The sequence below is a fragment of the Herpailurus yagouaroundi genome, unplaced genomic scaffold (assembly GCF_014898765.1).
Source record: "Herpailurus yagouaroundi ecotype Mexico unplaced genomic scaffold, PumYag 208, whole genome shotgun sequence".
Lineage (NCBI taxonomy): Eukaryota > Metazoa > Chordata > Mammalia > Carnivora > Felidae > Herpailurus > Herpailurus yagouaroundi.
Window position 1 is genome coordinate 187,376 of NW_024412439.1, and position 13,090 is coordinate 200,465.

Sequence of the window (13,090 nt, forward strand, 5' to 3'; positions counted from 1 at the left end):
CTGCTCGGTAGTCATCACAGAAGGCACTCAGAACAGCACCCTGCTGCCATCAGAGCTGCTTGACCCCCCCAGCCCGGGCCTGTCCAGGACCAACCCGGAGGCCTCAGGAAACAAGCTTCTACAAATAGTATTCACTGGGATCCACCCTCTGCTCCCTGTCGCTGGGATAAACCAGTCACCTCATCATGAGCACACCTGGGAGGTGTTTTCATCCCATTTTACAGATGAGGCAGCGTGGCCAGTTGTCAGGGGCTGGGTGGGTCTCTCTCTTGTCCAGCGGCAGCAGCAGTCAAGGTCACACAAGTGGCCCTTCCCATCTATTCCAGACGTTCCAACAACCCTAGAGGGAGGAATTCTCAGCCTTGCTTTACTTGAGGAAACCGAGGCTCAGAAGCGAAGATGCTGCACGGGGAGTCAGGGGACCAGCCGGGACTCCCTTCTGGATTGGTCCACTTGGAGACCACAAGGGGCTCGTGGCACCCCGTCCTGCTGGGGAGGAACTGGCAGGCTGCACTCCCCCGCGGGGAGCACTGTGCCATCTTGTGCTGAGCAGAAATCTAGAGGCTTCCCTGGGTTTCCCTGGGCCCAGCACATTCCACATGGCAGAGGAGAACAGAAAAGCCGAGGCGTGCGGGGCCTTCTGGGTCAGACTTCTGTGCTGGCCCCGGGTCAGGCTACATCACCGCTGACCTCTGGCGTGGGAGCAGGGGCCCGGGGCCGCGGGGCCCGAGGCCTGAGGAGGCCACTGGCCAGGCCGGTGCTGCTGACACCGCACTTGGCACGCGACAGCCTCTGCCCGAGCCCAACTCGGTGCCCCTGCTGAGACGCGGCCCTGGACCCGTCTCCGCCCCTCAAGGCCCGCGTCTCTGAAGCAGGAGCGCCAAGAACAACGCGCCCCCTGCGAGGCAGGCTCGTCTGCAAGGTAACTGGCACAGGCTGGGCACTCAGTAGGTGGGCCTATGTGATGGCCCCTAAATGGTCACTATAGTTATTATAAGCCTGTCCACGGAGGTGAACACATCTACCCTACGTAATGAGAATTATGGGTGGCTTTAATTCTTCACTTGAAACTTTTTGTAACCAGAAAGTAAAACATTTTGTGTTAAAAATGAACAACCCACTCGGGGGTCTCCTTGGGCTCACGGCCACACCCGTGCCCGTACCACCTCGGCTCTTGGCCCTGCTTGCCCCTTGTTTGGCTCTAGCCTACGCACCCATCCCCCACCCCAGGATCTGTGAACGCCGTGAGATGGGCGCCCCCTCGCCAGGCCTCAGTTTCCCTAGCTGTCAAGGGAGCTTCTATGCCTGCGGCCAGGCTGGGTGGGGGAGGAGTAAACAAGAGCTCCCATCTGCCCCTCCTCCCGGGCGGGCCTGAGGGCACAGGCTGCTCCAAGCACCTGGGTGGGTGGGTGGGAGGAGTGTGGTCCTGGCCTTCTCACCTACCTGCCCGTCAGGGCCACCGGGCCTGCGTCCGGAGGGACACGCACTCTGTGGGGCAGCTGCGCCAGCTGTCAGAGGGAGTGGGTGAGGCCGCCATGGCGACAGCACAGAAACAGGCCCCGGGCCACCAGCCGCTGCCACCGTCCGTCACACACGTCAGCGCTGGGCCCAGATGGCCAGGCAGCCCGGGGCTGCCCAGGTGTGGACTCAATGTGACGACCGTCACCACAGCAAACAGAGGTTCACAGGCCGCCACCAGCAAACCACAACAAGCCTGCCAGCCTCAGCTTGCAGGGCCTCTGGCACAGGTGGGCACAGTGCCAGGCATCTGTGTGTCCTCGGCCCTCTCCAGTCTCCCAGCGGTACCACGGGCAGCGAGCAAGGAAACCAGCCACTGACCTACGGGACAAGCCAGTGGAGAGAGGCACCCCATGCTCCCACAACTCCTACCCCTGCCCGGCCCTGCTCATCACTCCTTGCATAAGTCACCTTCTTGCCTGTCTCGGTACGTTTGCGCGTTCTGTTCTCTCTGCCTAGAACGTTCTTCCCTGCAACTTTGTTCTAGGTGGCATACGATCCTCACCCCTCGCCTAGTCAGAGAGGCTTTCCTGATCGCTCCAGCTAAGCCCCCTTGTCCCTGGCTCTCCCTGTGTCCAGCCAGCTTCTCTCCTGTCACGTCTCACAAGTTACAGTTCTACAGCTACTAGCTCAGGGGCAGCTACGAAATTGTTTAGGAGCACCGACTCTAGAGCTAGGCAGCCTGGGTTCAAACTACAACTCTGCCACTGCCTAGCTGTGTGCCCTGAAGCAAGTGTCTTAACTCTCTGGGCATCGTAGACTCCACTGTGCAGCGGGGATAACGGCCCCACGGTTATCCCAGGGCTACCAGGCTATCAGTGCCATGCTGCAGCGGTGGCTGACATGCAAAGATTAGACTGAACCAAACCCGCAGGACCCAAAACAACACTAGGCCCTCAGCCCCAGACAGTCACTCTGTTCATAGTCTCCGCAGCCCCACAGAATAAAGTGCTTTCCTGTCTGTACCTGTTGTACCGGGGCGGGGGGAGGCGGGGGTCAGAGAGGAGAGGTAGCTTGACCAAGGTCACACAGTGGGAGTCTAGCAAGGGGCAGACATGAAGACGGGTCTGCTTAGCTCTAATGAGCAAACATCAACAGAAAGCCCGAGAGAGGGCTCTCCCCACCCCCTGCGTCACCCCTGCCCTGGGACCTTGGGGAGATTCCAAATAGAATGGACTCTGCCACTCCGTCTCAGGCTGTGTCCGCGGTGGGGGGTGGGGGGCCCTGCCACACACTCCACTCACAAAGGGAGCCCCCCACCCCTCATCGTGTTCAGTCACGACCCCTGTTTTCCCATGACAAGCGCATTGCTCCCTGCTGCTCCCAAACTGTTACTATTCCTACCCCTACTTTGGGGTACTTCGGGTGCTTCTTGTGGTTTCCAATTCCACCGGAAAAGTCCCAGGCCCTGAGCGTCCGTGCCCGCCATGGAGATGTGGGAGGCCAGATGTCCCAGGGCCACCGATGGCCCCTCCCAGCCTCTGCCCCACTGTCCTATGGGAGGGTCCCTCACAGAGAGAGCGCCTCGACCAGACCACTCCCGCAGCGCAGGCAGCTATCGAATAGCTCTTGTCAGCCGGCACGGCACCTGATGCTCAATGCCGCTGCCCACTGCAGCCATCACACCTGCCCCACACTTACCGCCCCGCGGGCGAGCGCGGCACCCAGTCCACGGACCGGCCCACTGAGGCCCCGCGATGCTCAGCAGGAACGGCAGGGCCGGGCCATCCCACCTGTGTCTGAGGCTGCAGTCTCCGCCCCCTGGTACTCTCCCCTCAAAGAGGCCCCTGAGGAGCTGGCGGGGACCACCACCACCAAGTGTCGGCAGGGAGCAAGGACAGAGCCGGCTCCCCCAGGCAGGGGGCCAGTTGGGTCCCCGGCACGGTGGCGCCCGCTCCCCAAGGTCCTGAAACAGATGAAGGGCTCTCTCATTGACGGGTCCCCTTATACACGTGGCACCTGCCAAGGGCACCGTGTACGTCATCCCACAGGCGAACGACGGGCTGCGCCACGGGGGCCGCTCAGCCCATGGCCCTGCCCTGTCTCCTGCTGTGTGCCAGTCACCTGGGCAGGCCCTGGCCTCTGAGGCCCTCGGCACCCCCTTTCCCTTTACCTCTCAGGCCCTTCCTCATCTGCAGAGCACGTTGGGGGGGATTCGGTGCCTGCTGACCTCACAGCATCCATCCCTCCCTCAATGAGCAGACCGCGCCCTGCCCTCCGAGGTCATGCGCCAACCGCGGACCTGTGGCGACGTCTGAAGACGTTCCGTCAGGGGGGTGCTACCGGCATCTAGTGGATAGAAGCCAGAGATGCTGCCCCGCAACCCACGGTGCACACCCAGCCCCCACAACTGAGAATGATCCAGCCCAACAGGGCAACCGTGCCAGGGCTACGCCTGGGGCCGACAGGAGAGGCAGGACCACAGGCAAACAGCAAACTAGCAAACAATACCAATCTGTGTAATGTTTACACAGAATCCCGTGCGCGCTAAATGCTCTACAGAATAAAGGGAGCTGGGGACAGGGACCTTTGTGAGGTGGGATTTGAGCTGAGGAGGAGGAAGGAGGAAAGCTCTAGAGCCGCGGTGGTCCAGGCACAGGAGGCAAGTGCACAGGGACGTGGGCCTAGAAGAGGGAGGGAAGGGGGAGAGGCCGGGACCAGCGGGTGCGGGTGGGAGACCTGGTCTCACCCGGCCTCGCGGGCTGCGCTCGGGGCGCAGGGCACAGAGGGCAACCAGAGTCCGCCCCCTTGCTGCTGGGAGTCGCGTGAGCTCACAGGGCCACCACCTTGAAGGCACCTCGGCACTGTCCAAACGCCCACTGACCCAGAAAAGCGACCTCAAGGAACTCATCCCTAACATACAACTCCCACGAGACAAAAAGAATAAAGAGCCGCCGACATTTGGCGAGCACCTACGGTGTGGCCCGTGCTAAGCGTTTAATCGCATCTCTCCGGATCCCTTCGGCAACCCCCAGAGGCAGGAATGAACAGGATCTCCATTTTACAGATGAGGACCCTGAGGCCCAGCGTTTGTAAAATCAAGAGACTGGCCCAGGGAACTGGCAAGGGTCCAGCGGGCCCCTGGGCAGGATGGCGGGGCGAGTGCTCTCCACGCAGGAGGAGGAATGCAGATTTTGTGAGAGAGAGAAAAACGAGGGTCTCTCCACAGAGGATTCCAAGGAGCAGGACACTGCCTTTCTGCACCTTTGAGATGATCCTAACCGCGTGTATGAGCTGCTTCAATGCAAGTGAATTTAAATTAAATAATCAGAAAGAAAGAAGCCCTGTGTAAACCTTGTGTCCTGGGCTTCTGTGGGTCTGGCGCTCAGGCTCCTCCTCCCTCTGAAAGGGGTAGCCAGGCTCACCGGTGTCCTTCGTGGGGGCTCTCAGCAGCAGGGCCTGCTGGGAATTGGATGGCGCCTCCGAGGCTGGCCAGCCCGGATCCTGGGGCCAGGGGCCTGGCGGCTCGCATGGGGTCCCATGCCAGGGCAGGCAGCAGCAGAACCAGGACTCCGACACCGACCCCAACTTCCTGGACCGGCTCTTCTCCCCGGGGTCACCGGATCCTGGCTTCCCACACCTCAACCGCAGCCACGGCAGCATCTCGCAAGCCGCTGCGGTGGAGGCCGACAGACAGTGAGTTGAGGAAAGACAGGCTTGGGCACCGGGAGACCTGAGCTGCTGCGTGACCAGGGGCAAGCCACACCCCCTCCCTGAGCCCATTTCCTCCCTTGATGATCTGGGGAGCGCAAAGACCTGGACCTCCAGGAGAGGACTAGTCAGGGGTTGCTAAGAAAAGGCCGGGGCAGACCCGTGTGACCTTGGGCATTCACTCCCTGCTCTAGGCCCGGCGTACTTGTAAAACTCAGGGATGACAACACAACCATGTTGCCGGGTAACCACGACGGCTAAGAAAGATAGTGCACGCAAAATGCCTGGCACAAAACGGATCGGATCAGCGGCCGCCCTGGCCCAGAGGCCTTCAGTCACCAAGGTGGGCCCCAGACTGCAGAGTGAGGCCCCCAGACCACAGAGCCCACGCTTCGAGGCTAGGGGCAGGGAGGGACGTTCCCGGGTGGCACCTAACCTTCCCAGAGCCCCAGGGAAACGGGCCGCTCCTCTTGCTTGGACGCGTGGGCTGAGCTCCTACAGGTCTGCACTTGGGGCCACTGTGAGATCACCCAGGCCACCCGGAAGCACTGCTGGGCCCCATGCTCCTGCCCCTGCAAAACGGTAGCAGCACCTTCCCTTAGCAAAGACCACGCTTGCTTTTACCATCATTTGTCTTGGAACAAAACCTTACAAAACATGGGGACAACGGAGAGAATACCTAAATGGGTATTCTTGGTGACAAAAATGCTAATACATAGCTCCAGTTCAATTTCAGCACCGAATGGGCACCTACGGTGTCCCTGAATCTGCCAGGTCTCATCCCTTCTCACCCTCGACAACAGCCTGAGAGGTGGGTGTTCCCATTCCCTTGGTTCATGTGAGAACACTAGAGCCCAGGACATCACAAAGGGAGTCGGGGCAGAGTTGGGCCTCGAACCTGGAAGTCCCCCCCAGGCTCACCCAGCAAGGCTCTACCAGCACTACCTTGGGGTCTGCCCCAGGCGGTTGGGGGTGGGGCAAGCTGTGCCTGCAAGTAGGGAGGTATGGGGCAACCCAGAAGGCTAAGACACAGACCCGCTGAAGGACAGGGAGGGCAGGACACGCTCCCCAGGCCCCACACCCAGGGCCGTCTCGGGCAGGCCCTCCGCCCCTGCCTCAGCAGGCGCTGACCACCAACAATGACGACCCACTTAGTGGGAGCCCAGAAATGCTTCTCAGCTCTCTGTTTACTTCCTGATAGAACGCAAACATCTCCACTGACATCCAAGGCCCTTCCCTCGTGGCTTCACACCCGCCGGCTCAGGCAACCCTCAGGACACGCCTCGCACAGTGATGCGGAGAAGGAAAGTCAGGGCCCGTCTGTCAGGGTGTCGCTACACAGGCTGAGCACAGCACAATTTGGGCCCGGGAGTTTAAGATTCGCTTAAAGCAACAGTAACAGCTGCAAACACTCATCTACACCAACTCCGAGCCAGCCCCCATGCCGAGCACCTGCACAGGCTAATGCAGTGAGTCGTCACCACAGCCCTGCAATTTCGATTCTAGGAGCATCCCCGTGAGACGGACTGAGGCCACACGGCTCGGGAATGGGGGAGACGGGCGTGAACCCAGCCAGCTGGCCGCAGCCCCTCCCCGCCATTACGTGGCTGTGCAGGCCCCATGGGCCGCAATGGGGGCCAGCCTAGGGATTCTGAAGGACAATGAGCCGAAACATACCCCTCGTACCTTAGCACGAATAAAGAAGCGATTATTACAAAAGTCAGGACGGCTGTAAGGGAGATGCAATACTGGGGGGCACTTGGGGTACAGTAACGTTCAATTTCTTTAGCTGAGTATCGGGTACACAACACTCATTCGTAAAAATACGGCGGTACCTTCTATATACCCTTTTGGTGTCTGCAGTATAGTTACAATTTGAAAGTTTGAAAGGGACGGGCTGGGAGCAGGGCAGCTGGACACCGCCTCCCAGAGAAGCCGGGGCGGCCCCTGGATGCCAGCTCAGCCACAACACCCCAGAAAGGGACAGGGTGACAGGGACCTGCGCCCAAGACTGGGGGTAGGGAGGAGAAAAGCTCCTTCAGGGTGAGCCTGGTGACCCTCTCCCGACTTGGATACAGCCCCCGGGCTTGCCGTCTGTGAGCGGCAGAGGGGCCTTCCGGGTTGCCACTGCCCAGCCCCATCTGTTCTTCATGACCTTTGTGTGAAGCTTTTGGGGGCTGCCATGGTCAGCGCTGGGGAGGGCATCTACAGACACAGCTGGGCAAGCAAGCCTGACTTGTGTGCGCAGTGCCGAGAAGGAAGGCCAAGGGGAAGCATGGGTGGCCCCTGGAGGCTGCAACCCCAACGCTGGGAGCCGAGCGGAAGGCAGGCCGGTCTCATCACCCCCATCTGTGCGGGGGAGGGCTCTCTGTGTGGCACCCTCTGTGCTGCCCCCCCGGTGTTCCTCCTCTGGGACCCAATCATGACACACGGCACCCAGCCTGAGAGGCCCTGACGACACTCCACATGGCCACCAAGGCCCTGCACCCAGGCAAACCCTGCATCGAACTGCTCCCCCCTTCACCTCGGCCCCCCATCCACCCACACACTTGGCCTTGGGTCTGGACTCTCAGAACCATGACTCCCGGGGCGCCTGGGTGGCGCAGTCGGTGAAGCGTCCGACTTCAGCCAGGTCACGATCTCGCGGTCCGTGAGTTCGAGCCCCGCGTCAGGCTCTGGGCTGATGGCTCAGAGCCTGGAGCCTGTTTCCGATCCTGTGTCTCCCTCTCTCTCTGCCCCTCCCCCATTCATGCTCTGTCTCTCTCTGTCCCCCAAAAAATAAATAAACGTTGAAAAAAAAAAAATTAAAAATAAATAAATAAATAAATAAAATAAAAAAAAAAAAAAGAACCATGACTCCCAAGGCCTCCTCCTGCACCCCAGGCAGAACTCTGTGAGAGCCAGGGTGCTCCTCGCTCACCCCCTGTATCCCCACAGCCAGCACGATGCCTGGCAGTGATGAAGTTCCACCAGCTAAGGGGCTGGCCTAGAAAGTCCCCATCCTCCTGATTCCCTGCCCCACGCCTCCCTATGCTCAAGGGAGGCGGACCTGAAAAAAGAGGCCAGCGCCCAGTCCTCTCTGTTCCCCACAGGCCCTCCCCAGGAAGGCCCAAGAGGCAATGGGCGCCCTAGCTCCAGCTCGGGGACCAGTGGGGAAAGGGCCTGGTACATTCTGCCGACATTACAGGACCCTGCAGCCACAGAGTCCCACATCACAGGGCTTATGAGTCTGTCACCAGAGGTCAGGGTCCTACTTATTCATCCATCAATGAACACCTTCCATGACCATAACAATAAGAAAATAATAGCAGATGCCATTCGTTAGGCAAACACTATCTCCAATCTTTACCACCACCCTGCAAGGGATGGGTGTTTACTCCCACTTGACAGAAAAGGAGACTGAGGGTCAGAGAGGGCACATGAGGAAGTCAGGAAGCAGTGAAGTGAGTCAGAATTTGAACTCGGCCTGTCTACCCCCTGAGCCCAGGCTCTGCACCCCCTTCCTGTCTCGCCAGGGCTTTTTAGGGACTGAGGACAGTCTTGCTGGCCCACTACCTGACACTTAGCAAGAGTGGAATGAGGCTGTCCACAGCCATCCTCGTGGCTGCTAGCAAGACAGGAGAGGTCCCTATTCCCATTCCGCAGGTGAGGAAACGGAGGCCTCTCATCTGAAAGGTAGGCCATGCCCAGGGGACTGAAATCACTTACAGAGTGCAGTGAATGTACCTTTTCCAACATCACACAGCAAAAGAGACTGAACTGAGATTTGACCACAGGCACCCCCACCCTGTCTTTCGGGACTTCAGGCCAACCCTGCACCCCCTCTCCTCCCCCGCATCCCGGAGCCCCCAGCAGCACATCTGAGCCTGAGGGTTCCCTGGGCCAAGGGTGGTGAACAGCCGCCGCCACCTGCTTCTGTTCCGTGAACAAGAGGAAGCAGGGCCCTTGCCTAACAGAGGAAGTTCCTGGGCGGGGCGGGAGTGGGTCCAGGAGGGCCTGCCCAAGGGTCCCGGCCCAGTCTGAGGTCCAGGAAGGGGGCCACCGCTAATGCCCATCTCAGGGCTAGATGTTGACCTGAGAGGTCGGGGCTCACAGCCCCCTACCCATCCGCCAGCCAGCAGGCATCGCCCCTTTAAGCAGCAGCCAGTTGGGCTGGCATGCCCGGCGGGTGAGTCAGCACCCAGTGCCCGCTGACTCACCCACCGGAAGCCTCCCGCTGCCCCAGCCCTCTCCCCACACAGGCAACTGAGAACTTTGCTCCTTTCGGGCCCCGAGCCACGGGCTGGCTGATAGAGAGTTTCCTGTGCGTCACGCCAGGGGTGGGGGAAGTCCCCAAGGTGTCACCCTCCAGTCTTTCCGACAGCAGGGATGGGACAGGATGGGGGTTGAGGGGGGACAGTGGCCATGGCAGGCAGGACCGGGACACGGTGCTCCTGAAGCCTCAGTGCCCACACTGGGCAGCCGGGAGCCATGTGAAGATCAAATATGAAGTGCCCGCACTGGTGGCACTCACAGTGCAGCGGGGACGGTAACAGGGTACATGTGGTACATGTGGTACCCCCGAGGACAAGCGTGGCTTGAAGCAGCAGACCCAAACCACGCCAACTAAACGTGCCCCTGACCACTGGCCCCAGTGCCAGCTGCCCTCAGCCTCTGACCCCAGCCAAAGATGGCATGTGCGAGAGGAGACTGGGGAAGACCAGCAGGGCTGTGGGACCTGGGGTCTCATGGGCTCATGGAAAACTCCCCAGGCCTGCGGCATAGAGGATGGAGCAGGGCACCAGCTGCAAGGCAGGAAGGACAAAAGGAAAGCTCCCTTAAGGTCAAGTGCCAACCACGCCCTGTTTTGTTCAAATTCCTCCGAGAAGGTGGAGAAGAGCACAATGCTGGGGGCCCTGTGCCCAGGACGGGAAGGGCAGCCAGGTGAGAATCCCAGCTCTCTGGACTCAGTCCAGCCGCTCCCCTTGTCTGACCCCAGTTTTGTCATCTGTCAAATGGGACGGACTGCGGTGACTATAAAATGTGCCAACTGTAGAGGGCTGTGTACACGAAAGGCATCACCTCTGGCTCAGTCCTTCCCCCGGGTCAGGCACGGCCTGGGGGAGACGCCTACGAGACAAAGACGTCATGGAGAGTGCCACTAGCTGGGACGGTGGGACGGTGGGACGGCGGTTGGCAGGGGGCAGCGGGGTGGGGAAGAGGGGGCCACCCAGCAGCTCAGCTCAAGCATCTAGCGCAAGAATGGAACCTAAAAGAGCAGTGGGGAGACCTTTGGAGATAGACAGTCCTAGACAGGACCCTAGCTCCACCTGTCACAGCTGTATGACCCAGGCAAGGCACCGAACACCTCTGAGCCTCAATAAACGGGGCTGTGAGGAAGAAAGGAGAGAGTACCTGGAACAGGGAAAACAGCTTGATAAGTGGTGGCTGTCAGGATTTTCGGTGAGGTGGTACCGCGGCTCCCAACCACATCCTTCCGCAGACCCCAAAGAGGTTGACGGGGTCCCTAGGCCTTGCAGAGGCTCCTGACCCTCCATCTAACCCACCCACCATCATCTATTACCTGGACCCACAAAATGGAATTTCATCCCAATTCTCTCTCTGCAGAGAGAGGCTCAGAGACAGCAACACCAGGACTCCAGTCACACAGCGTATGGGGACCGAGCAGTGCCTCTCCAAAGTCCCTTTCCCCTTCACACCTGTCACCTCTCTACCTTCACAATTCTACAGCTTTAACTTTGATTTGGACGAGGCATCCCCCCCCTGGAAGAGCTGAAAGGGCATTCAGAGACAAACATTGCTTCCGAGCTCTTCCTTCTGCCCATGAAAACACTGTGGCCCAGAGAAGGTGGGGGACCTGCCCTAAGTCCCCCAGCACTGACCGAGCCAGGCACACACCCCAAGCTGGAGAAGAGAAACGTCTAATTTCCTGGGTCTCCAGAACGGAGAAGCGTATGATTTCCCGGTTCCCGAGCTCCACGAGGTCTGTGCAGTCCAAGTCCCTCCCCAGCCACCTCCCCCCTTGAGTGCCTCCTGAGTTACTCACAGTGGTTGGGCAACGGTCAGGGATCCGGCCTCCCACTTACGTAAGACGTAATTACCCTGCCCACCGGGCCAGCAGGGCTCTGGCCCACAGCCACCACAGCCGCTGGCGGCAGGGGCAGAGAAGGACCCGTGCCCTCCCCAGGACCCCACATGCCCTCCGGCTGCCGGGGCCCCTCCAGAGAAAGAGAGGTAGGAACAACCTCTGATCAGAGGCCCATTAAGTGCCATGTGTTACCTTTCTCCACCTCACTCTGCAGCTGCAAACAGAGGCAAGGCCTTGACACTGCAAGACTGAGGCCTTCCCAGCAAGTAAAATGGTAAAACCGCGGTGCAGCAGCTGTCCCTCCCCAAGCTCCTACTATGTGCCAGGCACCATGCTGAGTTCCTTGTCTCCTCAGCCATGCTTGCTTAAAACTCTTCAGTATTTGCTACCTCGTATCATATCCAGAACGCCACACAAGGCAGGTGTGATTACTCCCATTTTGCAGATAAGGAAACTGAGGCCCACAGACACTCCTGCTGCTGGGGTGAGGCAGCAGCAGGTTTAGAGAGCCAGGAGGCAGCCCATTCATTACAGCTATGTCCGGTTTGGAACTCTTACACAGCCCAGCCTGCTGAGGCTCCCACATGCCAAAAACATCCTTTCCTCTTCCTGCAAAAAAAAAAAAAAAAAAAAAAAAAATCCCCCTTTCACCCTCCAAGTTCCCACCCCCACCCCCACCCCCACCCCCGCATGACAAATCCTGCTGCCGCCCGCAGCCGCCACCTCACAAAAATTTCCAGGAAGGCCAGCTACTTTGGAGAAGACAAGAGCAAGCCCACTGCACGGCCAGCACGCCGGCCTAGTAGTAGCTGGCCCGGGACCCAGAGGCAGCAGGGACAAGCCTGGTATCGATCAATCCTGGAGACACAGGGGAGCAAAAAGCGGTGAGGTCCCCAAGTGCAGAGAGAAACTTGCAAGTCAAGACAAGGAGAGCTGATGGAGAGGGCGCTGTGTGTTAGGGCAGGCTGGGAGGACAAGAGAGGTTCCTGGGGGACAAGGCTGCAGGGCTGCAAGCCCACCAGGGAAGGGGCAATGCGGGGCCTACAAGGATGGAGAGAGTTAGGGGAGAGGAGAGAGTTCTTAGCTGGAGTGTAGCCAAGGCACTCACATGGTGGGGGCGGGGGGGGGTGAGGGGGGTGAGGGGGGTGAGGGTGGTTACAGTGATTCCCCAGCAGGGCAGCACTGCTGGGGTGTCAGTTAAATCCCAGTCTGGCTACAGCCCTGGGACCAGGGAGTGGACGGAGAAGGAGGGGGGGAGGCGGCTGGGTGCAGGATCACAGTGAAGCCCCCTGAATCCAGCTGAGGTACCCACGTTGGGAGAATTCATGTTCTGGGTGCAGTTAAGGCCTAAATGAGGAGGTCAGAGTGAGGTTTCTGACCTGGAGCGGGGTAATCAGAATAATCAGAAGGAGATCCTAGCTTGAGTTCGGGCCCGAATGCAGTCCCAAGGCCTAAACTTGGGGTCCAAGTGAGGTCTAAGCTGAGACCGAGACCCAAATAGGGACGGGTTCTGGGCCGATGTGCTGCGTGGGTCCGGTACGGTATGGAATGGGATCACACGGACGGAGGTCGGGGTTCGCAGCCCGGGCCCGGATTGGGCGCGGGGGCGGGGGGTCAAGTCGCGCTCCCTACCAGGGGCTCCTACCTTTGGTCGGGGGCATGCTGGAGGGCTGACTGGAGGCGGGCGACTCCATGGTGCAGGCGGGTCCAGGGGCAGCGGAAGGAACTAATCGAGAGGACGGCGGGCTCTACGCGGACGGAGAGCGCTCATGGCTGCGGGCAGGGGGCCCGGGCGCGGTGGCGGAGCAGAGGCGGCGGCGGCGGCGGCGGCGG

At 59.9% G+C, this 13,090-nt stretch overlaps 1 protein-coding gene across 1 annotated transcript in view; it reads right to left on the minus strand.

The window, feature by feature from the left end:
- Positions 1-13,084, minus strand: part of MAP2K3 (mitogen-activated protein kinase kinase 3) — a 29,865-nt gene extending 16,781 nt beyond the window's left edge. The window contains exon 1 of the mRNA XM_040452966.1: positions 12,903-13,084. Within this exon, the coding sequence (XP_040308900.1) occupies positions 12,903-12,951 (49 nt within the window). The 5' untranslated portion in view covers positions 12,952-13,084. The remainder of the gene's footprint in view (positions 1-12,902) is intronic.
- Between the last annotated feature and the right edge of the window lie 6 nt (positions 13,085-13,090).